This window comes from Brachypodium distachyon, chromosome 3 (genome assembly GCF_000005505.3).
Source record: "Brachypodium distachyon strain Bd21 chromosome 3, Brachypodium_distachyon_v3.0, whole genome shotgun sequence".
NCBI lineage: Eukaryota > Viridiplantae > Streptophyta > Magnoliopsida > Poales > Poaceae > Brachypodium > Brachypodium distachyon.
The window spans coordinates 6,530,064-6,548,113 of record NC_016133.3 but is presented as its reverse complement, the minus strand read 5'-3'; the positions used below and the strand labels follow the sequence as shown (position 1 = coordinate 6,548,113).

The following is an 18,050-nucleotide window of genomic DNA, read 5'->3' as shown; positions in this document are numbered from 1 at the left end:
GAAATAGGTCAATCTTCAGCAATATACTAATCGAGACCATGATTGATTGCCTTGCCCTCCAAGCTGATAAACTTGTGGTCCAAGTTCCAGGATTCCAACAATTGGTAGTTTTATTTGACCATGAGGATATATTGCACATTGATGTTGTCTCATATGCCAACACAAATTTATTAAAACAAAGGTCTTAAAGGAAGTTTCAGGGCTATTTCCATGATCTCAGTCCACATCTTTGGTCGCCTTCGTTCCAAACTAAATGTTAATTTATACATGCAGTATCCCATCAGAATGGAACTCCTCAGTGATATATACACAGATCATTGGACACTGGAGCACCTCCTACTCATCCATTTGTTCAAGAGAGTTTTATTTGTTGCTACATAAGTACCAAAGAAATGGAGGTGCAGGAAGGAAGGAAAGGAATACCATTTCTGCTGTCCTCCCAGGGGGAGTGCATTGCATCCAACATCACACAGGTACATGCCTGCTTTCTCTGTATGTAGTCATCATACCTTTTACTGTGCAATTATTGTTATGTTCAATTTTTAAGTAAATTCTGTACCTTCCAGCTCATTGGTTGGACACCACTGATAGAACTGAAAAACATTGCTGAGAAAGAAGGCATAGGTGCTCGGCTGATAGGGAAAATTGAGCCATACCAGCCGCTTTCCTCTGTGAAGGATCGTAGCGCTCTCAGGTGTCTGGTGTTTTGTCTTTCCTTCAGAGGAAGAATTTCTTCACCTCAAATCCACCAGACATAATGTTATGAATTATGACAACAATATGAACCAATGCAAAATTTGCAGATTGATCGAAGATGCAGAAGAGAAAGGCTTGATCACACCTGGCATCACAACACTACTGGGGGTCACAAGTGGGAATCTCGGCATAGGTGTGGCGTTCATTGCTGCTCAGAAAGGATAAAAGTTCATTGCCATCATGCCTGCTAAAGTCTCACTTGATAAACAGATACTGTTGAGATACCTGGGCGTCGAAGTGGTATTGGTTGGTAAGAAGCAGAAGTACCATACCCATCGTATCACATGTCAGATGGTAACATGCTTGTCTCATGCAGATCCTGCACTACATGGATTCAAAGGGTTACTTGATAGGGTAGAACAGCTGAAGAAGGAAGTGGAAAACGTGCATGTTTTAGATCAATTCACCAATCCTGCAAATCCTGATGCACACTTTAGATGGACTGGTAACAAGATTTCTTTGAAGTAAATTGGGTGCAAGAGTAGTCCCTGTTGGGGGTAACTTTGGAACAAGGCTATTACATGCATCGTGCTCAGCTCACTACTCAGTTAGAGAGTATGAACTGCACAACTTAAAATGCTGAAATAAATCGATGAATCGTAGGAAATAAATGCTTTGATGCAGTCAATATTGTGTTGGATTTTGTGCGATCATACTTCAAGCAATGTCTTTTCTTTACCGATTTATGACTAACGAATGAACTAAACTTAATTGTCCTTAGGGCCTGAGATATGGAAAGATACAGCAGGCAAAGTGGATATTTTTGTAGCTGCCTCTGGTTCAGGAGGCAGCATCACAGGCGCAGGGAGGTATCTCAAGACGAAGAGCCCATCTGTAAAAGTAATCTGCGTTGAACCAACTGAAAGTCCAGTAATTTCAGGCAAGACAGTTGACCGCTAAATTGATATTTACATTCCATTCTGACATGCGAAACAAATTAATAAATGATACTGGGCATGCGTGATAACACTAATTAATACACTTACTTCATTTATTTGCTTGTGAATAAGTAAGATCTCACTGTAATCACAATTTGTAGGTGGCGAGCCAGCCTTCCATAACATCCTAGGAATAGGGCCAGGTTTTGTCCCAGAAATATTGTATAGATCACAGATAGATGAAATTGTAACAGTAACTACTCAAGAAGCTATGGACATGGCAAGAAGGTTGGCAAGGGAAGAAGGATTGCTTGTTGGCATATCTTCAGGAGCAAATGTAGCCGCCTGCTTAAAGGCAAGCTCTCTTTTTTCACAGCCTAGGCATTTTTTTTCTTTTGCAAATGGTAGAGTGATGGTTATGTAAAAGGTTTTATACAGAATCCTCTGATTTCTGTACTTCCTGATAGGTTGCAGCAAGAGATGAGAACAAGGGAAAGATGATTGTGACAATGTTTTCCAGTGGCGCCGAGAGGTATCTGAACTCGGAGCTCTTTGCGCAGGTGAAGGAAGAGTGCGTCAACATCAACATGACCTTCTGATGTTCAGCTTGAGGCAACGACAGTGTATGAGTGATTCTGAAGTGTGATGTTATCTTACTCTAGCCTATAAGAACTTGTTGTTTTCAGTTAATCCATAAGCAAAGTACCGAAGACTGTCTGTATTATGCACTAGTCATCATTAGTAAAATAAATAAATAGTTGCAGATAAGTGAAGATAAGTGAGTACAGAGGACAAAGGTGTTTATTGGGTGTTTGGCTTGAGGAATCACCTCATCCTACGATGGGTTGATCCATCTTGCGATGACCGAATCCCTAATTTTGTGCTAGCCTTATGCCAGGACAAAATTAATTCCACATGAATGTGTAAGAATGAGGCGTGGAGAACGGAAGTGACAAAAAAAAAATGACGTGTATTCAGTGTCGTGCCTGTCAATAACTACCTTCCTTTCGTTCTCACCATGGATAGTACTTATCATAGAGTAGGATGGTGGCATGCAGGTCTAGCAAAATTCCCCCTCGTAATTAAAGCAAAAATTTACAGTGGGACAGAGGAGTGGTCATGGGTTCAGAATTGCCAATAGACTTACTGTGTGAAAGGAGGAAACCCTGAGTTGACTAGTTGGCAGAAGACTGGCTATTGCTGGTCAAGCGAGTTTTTTCAGCAAAAGAGGTGTGGCTATCCTTTCCTTGAAAAAAAATGTTGTGGCTATCCTTTATGCACTGTCCCTCTCTTCCCGAAGGTTGCCTCCTTCAGCAAGAGAATTCCAACCAGAACGATTCACCGGACATGGCTAAGAACTACTATGCTAGCTTCTTCCTGTTCTTTACAGTACTGATTTCCATCATGCCCAAATCTTACCAACAGTCTACAGACCAATATAGTGATGAACACCAAATCCTCCTGGGACTCGAGAGATATTGGGGAAGCTCGCCTGTGCTTGGGAGATGGAACTCCACTTCTTCTGATTACTGCAGCTGGGGAGGAGTTACATGTATGAACGGTATGGTCACTGCTATCTCCCTTGCAAACCAAAACTTCAGCAAATCAATCCCTACCTCTCTTTGCCTCCTAAAGAACCTTAACTACTTGGATCTCTCCTACAACAATTTCTCCACTTCATTCCCCACCATACTCTACAACTGCTCCAAACTGATGTACCTGGACCTTTCCAACAATGTTTTTGCTGGTCACCTTCCAGCTGACATAAACAGTTTATCAGCCAGTTTATCAACTAATCATATCACCGGCAGAATTCCAACATCAATTGGATGGTTTCCAAGGCTCAAGTCACTGCAGCTCGACGCCAATCAGTTTGATGGAAGTAACCCATCAAAAGGCATAAGCAATTTGACCAACCTCGAGGTACTGACACTAGCTGAAAATCCATTTCGACCAGCTCCAGTGCCAGTGGAGTTTGGCAAGTTGACACGTCTCACATACTTGTGGCTGTCGGGTATGAACATGACAGGCGAGATCCCTGAGAGCCTGTCAAGCCTCACAGAGCTCACCCTCTTGAGCATGTCAAACAATAAGCTGAATGGCACAATTCTGACATGGATCTGGCAGCATAAGAAGCTTCAGTACTTGTAAATATATGATAACAATTTTACCGGTGAGATTGCACCTAGTGTCACTGCCTTGAACCTCATGGAGCTTGATGTGTCCTCAAACAAACTAACAGGGGCAATACCGGATGACTTTGGTAAGCTTGTCAATCTTACCATGTTGTTCCTCTACAAGAACCAGCTCCATGGATCAATACCGCCAAGCATTGGTTTGCTGCCGAATCTCATCGACATCCGGCTGTTTGATAACTTGCTGTCTGGTTCACTTCTACCAGAACTTGGTAAGCACTCAGCATTGGGAAATATTGAGGTCCCTAATAATAACCTCTCAGGCGAACTGCCAGACTATCTCTGCTCCAACAGGAAGTTATATGACATTGTTGTGTTCAATAACAGATTTTCTGGAAAGCTTCCAAAGTCGTTAGACGGCTGCTATCTGTTGGAAAATTTAATGTTGTACAATAATATTTTCACTGGAGAGTTCCCCAAAAGCCTGTGGTCAGTGGTTACGAATCGGCTAAGTGTCGTTATGATCCAGAACAACAATTTCTCTGGCACGTTTCCTACCCACCTACCATGGAATTTTACGCGTCTTGACATTAGAAACAATAGGTTTTCTGGGCCCATTCCAACGTTAGCAGGCAAAATGAAAGTATTCCAGGCAGCAAACAACTTGCTTTCTGGCGAAATTCCCTGGGATCTGACTGGCACTTCACAGGTAGTAGAGCTCGACCTTTCTAGGAATCAAATTACCGGATCAATACCCATGACAATTGGAGTGCTGAAGCTGAATACACTTAATCTAAGTGGAAATAAGATATCTGGTAATATACCTGCAGCATTTGGGTTTATGTCAGTGCTAACCATCCTTGACCTATCTTCGAATGCACTATCTGGCGAAATTCCAAAAGAAATCAACAAGTTGAGACTAAACTTTCTGAACCTCTCCATGAATCACCTGTCAGGGGAAATTCCAACATCATTGCAAAATGGAGCATATGAGGAGAGCTTCTTCTTCAATCCAGGCCTATGTGTTTCACCAAATAATTCCATCCGCAATTTACCGATTTGCAGGGTAAGATCAAACATCGGCGATGATACCTCCAGGAGGCTTATAACCCTCTTTTCTGCTGTTGCCAGTATTATGGTTGCGGGATTAGCAGTCGGTACTTTCTTATTCTTCAGGAAGAAAAAGAATAGCTGAACTCGCATATTATGGAAGCTGACAAAGTTCCATGCACTGCATTTCACAGATTATGATGTTCTTTCTGGGCTCAGTGAGCAGAACTGCGTTGGAAGTGGCAGGTCAGGCAAGGTGTACCGCATTTGTGCTGTGGATGGAGCAGATGGTAACAGGATATTGGCTGTCAAAAAGATATGGAATGGGCAGAACCTCGCTGAGAACCTGGAGAAGGATTTCCTTGCAGAGGTCCGGATATTGGGCGAGATCAGGCACACAAACATTGTCAAGCTGCTTTGCTGCATCTCAAGCTCAGAGGCAAAGCTTCTTGTCTATGAGTACATGGAGAATGGTAGCCTAGACCAGTGGCTGCATCAAAGGGATAGAATTGTTGCACCGGCACCTTTGGATTGGCTCAAAAGATTGCAGATCGCCATCGATTTGGCAAGAGGTCTCTGCTACATGCACCATGATTGCTCACCTGCCATAGTACACCGAGATGTCAAGTCTGCTAATATCCTTCTGGACGCTGAGTTCAGAGCAAAGATAGCTGACTTTGGTCTTGCTCGTATTCTTGTCAAAGCCGGAGATCTGAAATCAGTTTCTGCAATAGGTGGAACCTTTGGTTACATGCCACCAGGTAAGAACTAGAAATGCAAACTCAAACTAGTATATAATCAGGTTGCATCATGTGCTAATCAAAGAGCAATTTATTGCAGAGTATGGATATCAGCGGAAGGGGAATGAGAAGGTGGATGTCTACAGCTTCGGAGTTGTCCTGTTGGAGCTCACAACTGGGCGTGTGGCAAATGGTGGAGGCGCGGAATACTGCTTGGCAGAATGGGCATGGAGACAATATCAAGAGTATGGTCTGTCAATTGATCTTCTTGATGAGGACATTCGAGATCCAGCCTACATTGAAGACGCATTCACAGTGTTTACGCTAGGTGTGATCTGTACAGGGGGTCAGCCTTCACTGAGGCCATCAATGAAGGATGTGCTGTATGCTCTTCTCCGATTTGAACATAAATACAGGGAAAGAGGCCAGCAGGATACTGTCTCTGAAGAAACATCACTTCTTGAATCCTAGAAAGATACAAGTATAAGGGTATTTTGGTTGATGGAGTTTAATCTATCATGAAATTTATCAGGCGCAAATGGTGCAGGTGATCATATCTTTCATTTCTAACAACAAGGTGATGCTCTTTCAGCTGCTAGTTTATCTTAACCTTCTAGGCCCTGCTTGGATTGAATGTATTTTTTCTTAGAGGGCTGATATTTAGTTCAACTGTAGTTGCAGTATTGCAGCCACAAACTGCTGGCAAACTTTCCAGACTAAATGCTAATACTACAAGCAGTTATTCTTAAAGCATATGAAATGTTTGCTGAAATAGTACATAAAAGATATGGATGTTGGACTGTCAAATTACATGGTTCTTCCATGCGTGTGTGCAATATTAGATTTCTTGGTAACTCAAACTGATCATAGTGGGTCGCAAAAATTCTCATATTAGTATAATTACGAAAAAAAAGGAAAAGAAGCATTGTTGACAGGTTGCTCCAGCGAATTGCTGAATCTGCAGGGAGGGATAAGGTGGCGCTAAATCCTGATATGCTCAAAGTGCATTACAAGGGGGTGAAATTTCGAAAACAAACTGCTAACACACTCATTATGTAACACTACAGTCTATAACTACAGTATCTGCGAGTTTTCTTTTTCCTTTTGAGGAATAGTATCTGCCAATTAAACTCAAATTTTATAGCGAAGCAAAATAAGTCTACTTTGAGATTCACACACCACAACAAAAGTATTGCATCAGAACATTTTCTCATGGCACTTGGGAGATTTTCTTTCACTCTCTAGATTATTAAGAAACCTGAACCTCAATATACATCTGAGCAAGACTGCGTACTTAGATCCAACATTTTGTAAGGGTGATATGAGGGGGGATTTAATCCAACATTACAGCACAATGTGCAGAGTTTTACGGGCTTACTTTCTGGTTTCGGACGGATAATGGAACGGAGGGGAGATCGAGCTGTTGACGCTGGTGGTGCAGCAGAGGAGTCTTCTGGCTACGGCGGCGGCTGAAGAGGTAGAAACCGCCCGTCGCCGCTCGCCGGCAACGGAGGAGTCGGAGGATTGGGCTGTGGTGGCTGGACGGGACGGGCTGCATCTTCACTTGCTGGAGATGAGAGAGTAGTATAGTCGTTGCATTTCCGGCAACTCGACGATCCCCCAATGGCCAAATCCCTAGCCACGCGCCCACGCGCGACGGCTCCTGGATCACCCCCGCTTCCGCCGCCGATGAAGCCAACTCTTCGTTACGGGCCGACACCTACAAGCCCAATATACCTCTCCTGGGCCATCTCACACAAGCGCCACGCTGTTCCGGGATATCGGGAGGGAGACAACGAGGCGAGGGTCCGACCGTCCGAGACAGTCGCTGCGAGTATAGAGACCAACGGCGCGGCACCAAGACAAGGAAGAGCTAGAGGCGCCACCACTACCCCAGACCGCCGTAACGACGCTGTGGTTCTTAGGTATCCGTCTCTATCTCTGGTTCAAGGACGCGCTCGGCTCGGATTCCGTGGAGGTACGTGTTCCCCTCTTGTGATTGATTGCAAACAAAGACGGGTTAGTAATTCGATTCCGACTAGGTAGAGCCAAGGCAAGGCAGACTAGGATCTATAAATGAATCTGCAGATTAGGTCACAGAGGCCACCCTCAGATCGATTGAGAACTGAACGAACCTATTTCAGATCTGTCTTGTTGCGTTGGGCATACACCTCGATTGCCACCAAAACCGAGTCTTTAGACGAACCAGACCTCAATGATGCATCCGAAAATTAACTCGGAGGAGCAGATCGTCATCGGAGAAGGGATGCCCAAGAGGCAGCGGTGGCAGGCAAAATACTGTGACCGCACCGGCAAAAGGTTGCGGCCTGTGCAGAAGCAGAAGCACCTCTATCTGGTGCTAGATGACTGGACCAAGGGCTTTTCCATTCGCAAGATTGACGCTGACACCTTGGACAGCAGCACCGACCTGGACCTGGAACCCACAGCCCTCCGGCTAGTGGCACCTGAACCTGATTATCCCATGACCTTCGCTGCCCTGGGCAGCAATATCTTCATTGCGAGCGACAATCACCCCGGCATCCTGGTCTTCGACACGGAAACAGCGGGACTGGCCACCGGCCCTCGTCTCCCGGATGCACTGCTTGGCGGCATTAACATCTTTGTGGCTACTGCCGACATGCAGCTGTATGCATTGAAGTATAACACCAAAGAAAAGCAACAGTCCTTTCAGGTGATGTCCACGGCCGGCGTCAAGGACCTTCACTCTTCAAATCCAAGCAGGGATTGGTCTTGGAAAAGCGTGCCCTCACCACTGACGTTTACAAAGGATGAAAGGATCACCTCCTACGCCATGCACCCGAATGGACACACTATCTTCGTGTCTGTTTGCAACAAGCGCAATCTAGATCGTACTTTCTCCTTCGACACCAGGTACTGTGAGTGGAGGTGTCATGGGGAATGGGCGTTGCCTTTCCAAGGCCAAGGCTACTTCGATAGTGAGCTGGATGCATGGGTTGGCCTTAACGAGGATGGCTACATTTGTTCTTGCCAAGTCGCATCCTGCAGCAGCTCAGATGCCTTGCAGCCAGACTGGAAAATGGTCAGGGAGAAGCTTTTCCTCAAGCACCCCTGGAGCCCAGATGCCACCTTCACGTACATGGGCAACACCATGTTTTGCCTCGTGGAGTGTGTGGAACATGAAGAACTGGATTTCGATGACACCTTTGGTGATTGTGATGGCTTCATGCTCTACATCACCATGTTTGGCCTTAAGTACAGTCGTGAGGGAGATCTGCAAACCACGATCCATCGCAGCACCAAATCCTATCAAGTGTCTAAGCATTGCATGTCATTTGCTCCTGTGGCCTTCTGGCTGTAGCTAGGAATTAGCTGTTTGGCTTGGTTGTAAGTTATGATTTGTGGCAGTAAAAAATTTACTTCTCTTGGCAATGCATCTATACCTTCTGATGGATGTAAGTTATGATTTGTGGCAATAATAAAAAAAAAATACTTCTCTTTGCAATGAATCTATGCCCTTCTGATGGATGGATGTTATGATTTGAGCTATTGTTTCTTTATGTCAGTTCTGGAAATGCATCGATGCCTGCAATTTTCAACAACTAAAAACTTTTTGCTGCTCCTAAACCTGTAATGTGAAATATAGATAGGATGAGTATATGGAGTCGATCACCAAACGTTTGATGTCGTCCTAGCGTTGCTGCTCAGTTAGAGATCGCCCATGCCCTCTTCGCTCTTCCAACTCCCCTCAAGTTCTACAAAAACACTGTGGTCGACTGTGGATTCCCAGATAGCTTTTTTTCATGATTTGTTTTCACTCTCTTTGTTCACAGAATTTGCTCTGCATGAAATACTTTGTTTTGTAGGGCTATCTTCATGTTTTAGCCATTTAATTTCCGTGGTCAGTCCAGTTTCGTTTATGTTTCTTGCAGATTTGAAGATTCAAAGCGGTGGAAGAAAATATCCTGGGATAGAGTCTCTGCTTCGTATAGAGATCTGTTTCATAAGTTCACGGTGTGCAAGGTTTTCTCACTCCTATTGGTGGTGATCGTCTTTTGCGTTTATGTACTCATTGACTTATTTCGATGAAAGTGGTGTATGATCTACTTGGCGATTCGATGGCAGGCATTTTGTTCAGCTATGGTCGCCTTCTGGCTTGCAGACAATCCTAACAGAAGACCATCTCTGCCTGCAAGTACCATCACTTGTTTCATGGTCGCCAACCAGGGTGGTTGGACGGGCTGCCCAATGGTAAAGCTCCTGTACAATGGTCCCTTCCCTTTATCACACAAATCCACCACCTAGGATTTTTTTTTCTCTTTTTCTTTGGATTTTGCTCTAAATTCTGTATATGAACTTGGCTGTTGTACTTGTTGGTAGAAATAGCTTGGGGGAAAAGCATATTATTTCCTCTAAAGGAGAAATCATGTTACCAATCATTCGGTAGAATGTTTGATTCCCCGATTTTGTCTGTTTGGTAGAATTGTTAAGAAGTCAAATTGGTCTGATGAACAAATTGAGTTACGAGAATTTTGGAAAATGTTGCTTATGGCAGATTTGCCACCTTTGATCGGGTGGAAGGCACAGCTAAGAAAGCAAATACTATGGGTTGAACCAGGATATAAACCCAGTTAATGTTAAAATGATTTCATAACATTCTTGGCAAGGATTTCATGACAGTTTAGCTTATATTCGCAACCTGTAAAAGATAATGTGTTTTCAACAAAAGCAGCATATGTGTTATTATCTTCATTTATTTATCCCATTAACTGCCTTTTAGAAGCAACGAAGTCATCACATAATCTATTTGGTAGGGTGCAATCTCTGTATACTATGTTGACAAGTATTATCTAGGTCCTAGTGATTGTGTAGTACAGCTACATCTGATCAATAGTTTGCACCATCTGTAGATAGGATTGAAAATGATTCACATCTATTTTATGACCCATACATATGTGTTCATTTTATTTTTTATAAATCTGCCAAATTTGCATGTTTTCCCGTAAGATGCTGGTTAGACTTGGGTTTCAGAATTTGGTCATTATATTTGAAAAAGGCGAAAGTTATATGATATAATTTAATTTTGGTTAGACTCAGGTGCCAAATTTGCATGTTTCCCCATGTCAATCATACCTATTTTTTTCACTCCCATTTGCACAATGTGGTTTGATTGATGCACTGTACTTACTGTATATGTATCATCTCATCTTCTTGCTAAACAAAATAGAAGAGATTTCAGTTCCCTCTATCCGCCAAACTAATTCAAAAAATAGTAGGAAAAAGAGTTATTATTATTATTAACATTTCTCTATTCTGCGTTACAGCAGAAAATAATCATTACGATGCATGGTATTTAGCTGGAGGATGCTGTATTCTGGTAGAAAACATTCGGTACAAGAGCTGTGCTTCGTTATCAGTTTTGGAGACTATCTTACTCACGAGAAAGCTATCTTAGTACGAAGAAATCATTAGCCAATCCGTGGTTTGACCACTAAACATAAACAGAAGAATACCTGCTGCTGCTACAATTATTTCTTTTGGTAACTTCAGTGAGAAATTAACGGGTGCCTCAACCCTAAGTTATGAGGTATAATACCTGATTGCCCTCCACAGTTGCTCAGATAATCTCTGGTTTGAACTATAGTCCAATTTGTCCTCTGTTTCTCATATGCTTTCTATCTTTTGGTGGACGTCAAGGACTGAAATGGTAGAAAATATGGATACTTACTATCTGCGCCTAATCCTGAGCAGGTATGTCATAACATCCAACCAGCTTACGGGATGATAAATCGAGAAACTTCCTGTACAGAATAGTGTTGTTCTAAATTTTACTGATCAGTGTTCCACTGCACTTTAGTTGTGGAGAATGGTGATAAAGAGTGGAAATGTGATAGGAACAACAAGATCCCATGTAAATCTCTATATAGTACGTTTTTCTCACGCATGTAAGACATCTTGCAATGGCCTTTGGAAAGCTGAACTTTCCTTTGAGATTAATGAAATTTTAAGCCTCTCCACAGAAACGCTACTCTCACCAAGAATTATCTTGGTTGTCTCAATTAGTTTGGAGATGGCAAATGTCACCTCGTGTATGTGCTATTTTGTTTCTTGTTAGGAGCTAAGATGTTACATTACCTGACAAGAGCTTCAAATTGGTCTTGTGGGGGCGAGCGAGAAAGCATTACAAGATTCGTTTCGTAATGCGTTGTTGTGACTCATGATGAGAACATGGTAAAAACTTAAGATCCTGAGCCGTGAAGCGAAGTACACATGAACTTGTTATGATTATCCACTTACGAGTGTTTGATTGGTGAGTCCATCTCAATGTTACACAGGCTGCTATCTCAATGCACATGTTCCTACTTTGATGCCTATCTGGAAATTGACCTTTGATCTGGCTTGTGGATGAATTTTTCAAGTTCCAAATTTTAAATGCTGAATTGGGGTGTTGGACATCTATTGGCTTCATGCCAAGTAGGCGCTCAACTGGTATGCTTCTGATTGCATGTGGGCTGCGTTTTTGCCAACTAGACGGACCAGTTCATGGATAAACCGGTGCCTGAAAAAAGCGGAAAACTGTTGGACTGTGCTCAATATATTTTGTTATGGCAAAACAGTATATTTGACTCCTTGCCTTCTACCAGTGATCATGACACATCCTTATGTTCTAAAAGACTAAATTCTAGGCATATGTTCTATACTAACACTTGTTTTACATGTTACGGTATGGCTGGGTTTTCAAAAATATGGCTGGGTTTTCAAAAATATCTTCCTACGTCCTAAAAAGGATGTCGCAAATTTTTCAAAATATGGATTTATCTAGACATGTTTTAATGTCTAGATACATCCAAATTTAAATAAATTTCAGACATCCTTTTTTGGACGGAGGGAGTATATTTTTCCTATACAAAAGACTCCAATAAGTCTAAGACGTAGAGGCGTTGATAAACTGGCAAGTCGCAAGTAGACACAGTTAAATGGATAAATAAACACGGTTTGCCTGGCATGTAGGCACGGTTAAGTCGGCAGTACCAAATAAACACCATGGTATACCGACAAAAAGTTATCAAATATGTATGGATGGATATGAGAAAAAACAAATCCAAAATCCAAAAAAACCAGTACATTTTTTAGCGGATAAAAAAAAACCAGTATACATAATATAACGTTTCGCTTGTCAGGGTATGGTGGGCCGAGCTCACTCACGAAAAGTTCCCGTGGTGCGGGCCGAGCGGCCAGCCCACTCACGAAAACTTCCCGTGGCTCGATTTTCGAATTTCGATTGACGCCCACGCCGTGCCCCCAAAGGAAGAAGACAAAAAGGAATTCCCACTCCTCAAACAGAAGCGGAGAAACAGAAACCTCGCCAGAACCTCTCTCTCTCCCGCCCCGTCTTTCTTCCCCTCTGCTCCGAAGCCTACTGGCAACCGACTTCTCCTGGAACCAAATCATGTGTGGCGGCGGTGATGGCGGCGGCGGCGAGCCGAGACCTTTCTCTGGTGTTCGGTTCAGGCTAGCAGGATTCAGTACCGAGGTGGAGAAAAGGGTGCGCTTCCCCAATCCCTCACACCGTCCCCCATCCCCTCCTTCATTGCGCTGCGATTGATCCTACTTGTAATTAGGTATATGCGCAATTCGTAGTTTAGCTTATGCATGTGTCCGCCGTATTTGTCCGTGGAGCAAGAAGCCAAGAACGTTTTCTCAAGTGAGCTCGTCGGCCGTGACGGGTGCTTGTGCCTGTGCAATGCGGATGGATTCTTAGGGTTTTATATCGTATTCTTTGGCATTATATCGTATTCTTTGGTATTCTTTGGCACGCGAGGGCGGTGGAGGAGGCGATTCAGCGGCGGTGGTGGTTGATTTGGCGGAGGGTTATGGCGGGCGCTGTTGGGGAATGGCGTGGCGGACCTCCTGAACGGCCGCAGTTTGATGGTAAGGGCGGCTGGCAGTCACCAGCACAAGGAGGAGGAGGAGGTTGGATGCAACCTCCAGCACCGCACTATGGTGGCGCCATGGATGGAGGAGAGTATGGTGGTTTTCCAGAACAAAGGTATAAGGAGTTTTTGGTTATCGGGAGGTGCTGGATTCATGCAAGGGCTTAGAGGTCAAATTGAGGGGAATGGCTTTGGAGCTCAGGGAGGTTGGACTGGTGGTTATAGGTTTGGAATGTCTTATCCAAGATGAGGAGGAGGTGGTTTTAGCGGTCTAGCAAGTCAGACCTGTGGGAGGAGGAGCTCAATCTAGTGGTGGACAAATAGGGCAATTTGGGAAGAAGTCTAAGTGCTGAATCAGCGGCTGAGTGCTCAGAGTCTTGGTACAGATGTTGGTTCTGGTAGGAATGCTGCTGCTGTGAAAACCCCAATTGAAGGTACAGTTGGTGGAGGGACTGAGGCTTGCAGTAGTAAAACAATCTCATGCTTTAGATGATATAACCATGGGTTGCAAGATAGAGTATTAGATGGATAGAATGATCTGCATCTGTGTCTGAAAGGTGTGGTATGGTTACAAGGGAAAGTCCTACTCGTATGCTAGTTGGTTACAACTGTTGGTGGCCATGGTGGGAGGAAAGTTGATGGAAGGAATGCCAAAGAAGCCATGGGGATCGTTTTTGTACTGCGTGGTAATTGACAGAGCACTTACTACTAGGACATTTCAAGAGATATTTTGCTTGGGGAAGAGACTGGCAAGCGAGGAAGCGCTCAAATGGCAGTTTCATAGTCAGATTTCCTAGTATGGAGAGATTAACGAAATGAGTGGTTAATTGGTTATCAAAATGTGGGACTGAAAGGTATTGATGCGGTCATTAGATGTTCAAAGCAGTCAGCAGCTTCTACAGCAGTTTGTTGTATTCAGTTTGGGTCAAAGCGATTGGAGTGTCAGAATACATTTAAACAAAGAGGGTTTTGCTGAATTTGCAAAAATGTTAGCCACCTTTCAAGATGCAGATATGGCTCAGTACTGATCTCATCGCGTGATTCATGTAGAAGTTGGGTTGAGGGACCCAAACGATATTCCTGAGACTAGAGAATCAACAGACGATCCTTTTGTCTATTACATTCAGTTTGAGGCTGGATAAATTTTGTTCAGGTCTGGCATGTGACATATAGTCTGGATTCAGCAAGGTTCTGGGAAATGTGGATTAGCTTTTGGGCTTTAGTTGTTAAGAGTAGAGCTTCATTTCTCCTTACCGGTTCGCTTCAGATTTTTCTAGTTTTAGTTGTAGAAGAGTCGGAGGAGTTGATGACTTGATTTATTGTTCTTTATATTTAATATAAGCGTGTACCTGGATTTTGTGTCGATTTTATTTTAACTTCTAAATGATCTGTGTGAAATTGACAGTATGCTCTTGCCTTGGAGAATGGAGGAGGTGCACCATCAATGTTCCTCGGCATGGGATCAGACTGCAGTCACCTAATAGTTTGCACTTGTACTGTTGATAAGGTGAGAAAGATTCCCTCCTGCTGCATTTTCTGCTCACGCATCTTGTGCTCCATTCTCTCTCTTATTGAACTGTTTTGCTAAATCACCTTTCCAAATAACATGTAGCATCATGAATGGTGTGAGAAAGGCGCGAAAGGGAACTGCATGATCGTCAATGATTTGTGGCTTGACCACTGCATCCGTGGAGGCGCGCTTGTTCCTACAGAGAAAGTATGGGTATTTTTCTATATTGCATCTAGGCAGATTGAACCTGAGAGCAAACCAAGTTGCAGGCTTGATGAGTATCTCAAATCAGAACACATATCAATTCTTGGTCCAATTGACTCCAGCAATAACAGAAGAAGCAATGCTGAAGGGAACGTGGAGATGAATGAAACAAGGGCTCCCATTTCTATGAGATTCAGTACGCCAACGGGCGGACCAACCCATTCGAGCACATATAGGTAACAATGTTTTGTTACACTGATCTTGTAAAGTTTATTTGTTGTTTGACCAAACGTTCACTGCAGGCTTAGCAAATCCACAGGTGACAAGAATAGGATGGTTAAGACTGAGCCTGAGAGCAAACCAAGTTGCAAACGGTCTCTGGAGTTTAATTCACATGAGACACCTGTTGATGAATATCTCAAAACAGAAGACCGGATCGAGTCGGTTCAATATCCCTTCTGTTCAATCCCTCGGGACTTAGCTTCTCCTATCTCGAAGCGGGTTTTGATGAAAGCTTACCTGGAAGTTGCACGTTCCCACAATGCTAATGAATCGTTTGAAGGCATCTTCAGCTGGAAAAATTTCTTGGTATCAGAACAAAGTGAGATTCTTAAGCTTGTTGGGGTACGGGCAGTTCCTCTTACACCGGACGGGCGAAAAGCAGACGGGAAAAAGTTTGCCATGTTGGTTCGAGGACTCTTTGATGATGGACTCCCAGAAGATCTGAAGGGGTGGCTAAAGAATATGGAGCAAGGATGGGAAGATGCCCTTCTTCTAAACCACATTTACATGAGAGACCGAAGATCAACTCTTGGCGAATTCCTCATGATGTACCATTGTCTGCTCGGGTTGGAGGGCTATGACTCCACCAAGTACGAAGCCTTCGTCAAATCGTTAGCCACATATAATGCTTGGCACCATAATGGATTCAAGTAGTCCGTTCTAAAAGAAAATAAAGATTACAAGAAGTCCAATCACGAGAGCAATCGGCACAAGAGAACAAGATGTGAAGAAGAAGAACCCAAGAAGAAGAACAAGGAAAGCCCTTCTAAGAAGACAGTCAAAGGTGTCCTTAAATGTATTCGAAATACTTGGGCTCACCCTGCTGATAAAGATCAAGAATATTTTCTAGCCATCATTCTTGGTGAGTACCCTGAGCTTCTGCCAGACGTCCAGTTGGCGCTGTACATCTCGGGCTTCTACGGACAAGCATATAGCATCAAGCAGTTTTCTTGAGCCAGAGTAGATGCAGCTAGATAGCTGGTTGATTTCAAAGAATAGCTTATACACATACGTATGTACAGTCACATAGAAACGTGTACTAGATATACAGTCTAGAAACAACATGAGGCTTATGGAGCTTTTGAAATTTTGGATCCCTTGGTGGGTTATATTGATTGTGACTGACGATATGGAGTTAACATTTTTTTGTTGATAATCAGATTGTCTCTGTTAAATTTCATCATTTCTATTTGGAGCATGTTCTTTCTAACCTGTAGTTCTGGTCCTCGGTTCGAGTCACCTTGCTCCCTGAAACTCGCATTTTCTTTTTGAACATGTTGAAATATATGTGCAATACAAATATATTTCTGTATGCAAACATGAAGCCCTAGTTGCAGTTTGGATGTTGTAAGAAAGAGTGAATTTGTTTCAGTTCCACTGCAGATTGTTTAGTTTCAGATTTGGGTCCTGTCGTGAGTGCATTCAATCAGTATTTGGCCTGTTGCCGTTTCTAAGATGTGTTACAAGGTTTGCTTGAAACTGCAGGATTTTCATACTGCATCAGCGTGACACTCTTAACAAAAATTGCAGCATTACTGCAGAAGCATAGCATGAATTTCAGCATGTCAATACTGCACGAGCATGTAAATTTGACACAAGTTTCAGCATTTGCTTGTTGCAGGTTCACATATGAATTTGTCCAAATATGAATGTATCTATGCATAAAAAGCGTCTAGATACATGTTATAGAAAGTCACTTAATATGGGACGGGGGGAGTAGTATTTTATGCAGAGATGCCAAATAATGCATTCCCCGGGGAAATTTGCAGGTATCCGTCAACAAGTCCCGGTCCCGGGTTAGATGGGTGGCTGACCTAATTGATCAGGACACTAAGCGATGGAATGTCCAACTTATTAATCAGATTTTCCACCCGTTTGATGCCGAGGAAATCTGCAAGATTCGCATCCCTACGGCGGACACCGACGACTGCCTGGGCGCCAAGGGGATCCCCTCTCCCCCATGCTCTTCATTTTAGCGATTGATCCCCTCCAGATCATCCTGCGCTGGGCGGAGGAGTGCGGTGTGCTACAACGGGTCGACGCCCGGCCGGTACGCTGCAAGATCTCACTGTACGCGGATGACGCTGGCATCTTCGCCAACCCTTTCAAGCAGGAGCTTGCGACCATCTCTACGATTCTGGAGCACTTCGGAAATGCGAGTGGCCTCATCACGAATGTTTCCAAGTCTGAGGTTTTTCCCATCAGATGCGAGGGCATCGACCTCATGGACATTCTGGACGACTTTCCGGCTAAAATCTCGGCCTTTCCCTGCAAATACCTGGGACTCCCCCTCCACTTCCGTAGGCTGCGCAAGATTGATTTTCAACCTCTCATTGATAAGTTTAGGGGTCGCCTTGGGGGTTGGAAGGGCAAGAACCTCTCCCGCGCCGGCCGGGTTACTCTCGCCAAGGCCGTCCTCACCTCCACGGCCACGTACCAGCTCACCGTGCTTAACCTTCCTAAATGGGTTAGGGCCAAACTCGACAAGGTCACCGGGGGTTTCATTTGGAAAGGAGAGGACAGCAACACTGTGGGCGGCGGCCATGCGCTCGTCAACTGGAAGACGGGTTGCAGGGCAAAGG

The 18,050-nt window shown here is 43.8% G+C and overlaps 4 protein-coding genes, 1 long non-coding RNA gene and 1 pseudogene across 6 annotated transcripts; 5 read left to right on the top strand and 1 right to left on the bottom strand.

Annotated features, from left to right (window-relative positions):
• Nucleotides 1-144: 144 nt before the first annotated feature.
• On the bottom strand, nt 145-1,761 carry LOC104583476. 2 transcript variants are annotated; one of them, XR_001406876.2, is made up of 4 exons: nt 1,743-1,761; nt 982-1,080; nt 842-904; nt 145-732 (listed from the first exon to the last, which is right to left on the bottom strand). It is a non-coding gene; the product is annotated as an uncharacterized LOC104583476 (long non-coding RNA). The 2 variants fall into 2 exon arrangements; XR_002965077.1 differs by lacking the exon at nt 1,743-1,761 and having other exon boundaries at nt 982-1,121.
• On the top strand, nt 339-2,650 carry LOC100826145 (annotated as a pseudogene).
• A 220-nt stretch (nt 2,651-2,870) lies between these two features.
• Nucleotides 2,871-4,251, top strand: LOC112268568 (probably inactive leucine-rich repeat receptor-like protein kinase At2g25790). Its single transcript, XM_024461714.1, has one exon. The coding sequence runs from the start codon at nt 2,892-2,894 to the stop codon at nt 3,783-3,785; it is 894 nt and encodes a 297-aa protein (XP_024317482.1). The 5' UTR covers nt 2,871-2,891; the 3' UTR covers nt 3,786-4,251.
• On the top strand, nt 3,809-11,561 carry LOC100826771 (receptor-like protein kinase 5). Its single transcript, XM_024461712.1, has 5 exons — nt 3,809-4,926; nt 5,014-5,580; nt 5,660-7,537; nt 9,471-9,789; nt 10,863-11,561. Exons 1-3 carry the CDS (start codon nt 3,843-3,845, stop codon nt 6,028-6,030), a joined length of 2,022 nt encoding a protein of 673 aa, XP_024317480.1. The 5' UTR covers nt 3,809-3,842; the 3' UTR covers nt 6,031-7,537; nt 9,471-9,789; nt 10,863-11,561.
• LOC100825523 lies at nt 7,531-9,047 on the top strand. The gene has a single exon (XM_024461713.1). It carries the CDS (start codon nt 7,775-7,777, stop codon nt 8,897-8,899), a length of 1,125 nt encoding a protein of 374 aa, XP_024317481.1. The 5' UTR covers nt 7,531-7,774; the 3' UTR covers nt 8,900-9,047.
• A 1,427-nt stretch (nt 11,562-12,988) lies between the features above and the next one.
• LOC112271625 lies at nt 12,989-16,646 on the top strand. Its single transcript, XM_024461345.1, has 4 exons — nt 12,989-13,084; nt 14,878-14,979; nt 15,085-15,422; nt 15,489-16,646. Exons 1-4 carry the CDS (start codon nt 12,989-12,991, stop codon nt 16,120-16,122), a joined length of 1,170 nt encoding a protein of 389 aa, XP_024317113.1. The 3' UTR covers nt 16,123-16,646.
• Nucleotides 16,647-18,050: the final 1,404 nt, after the last annotated feature.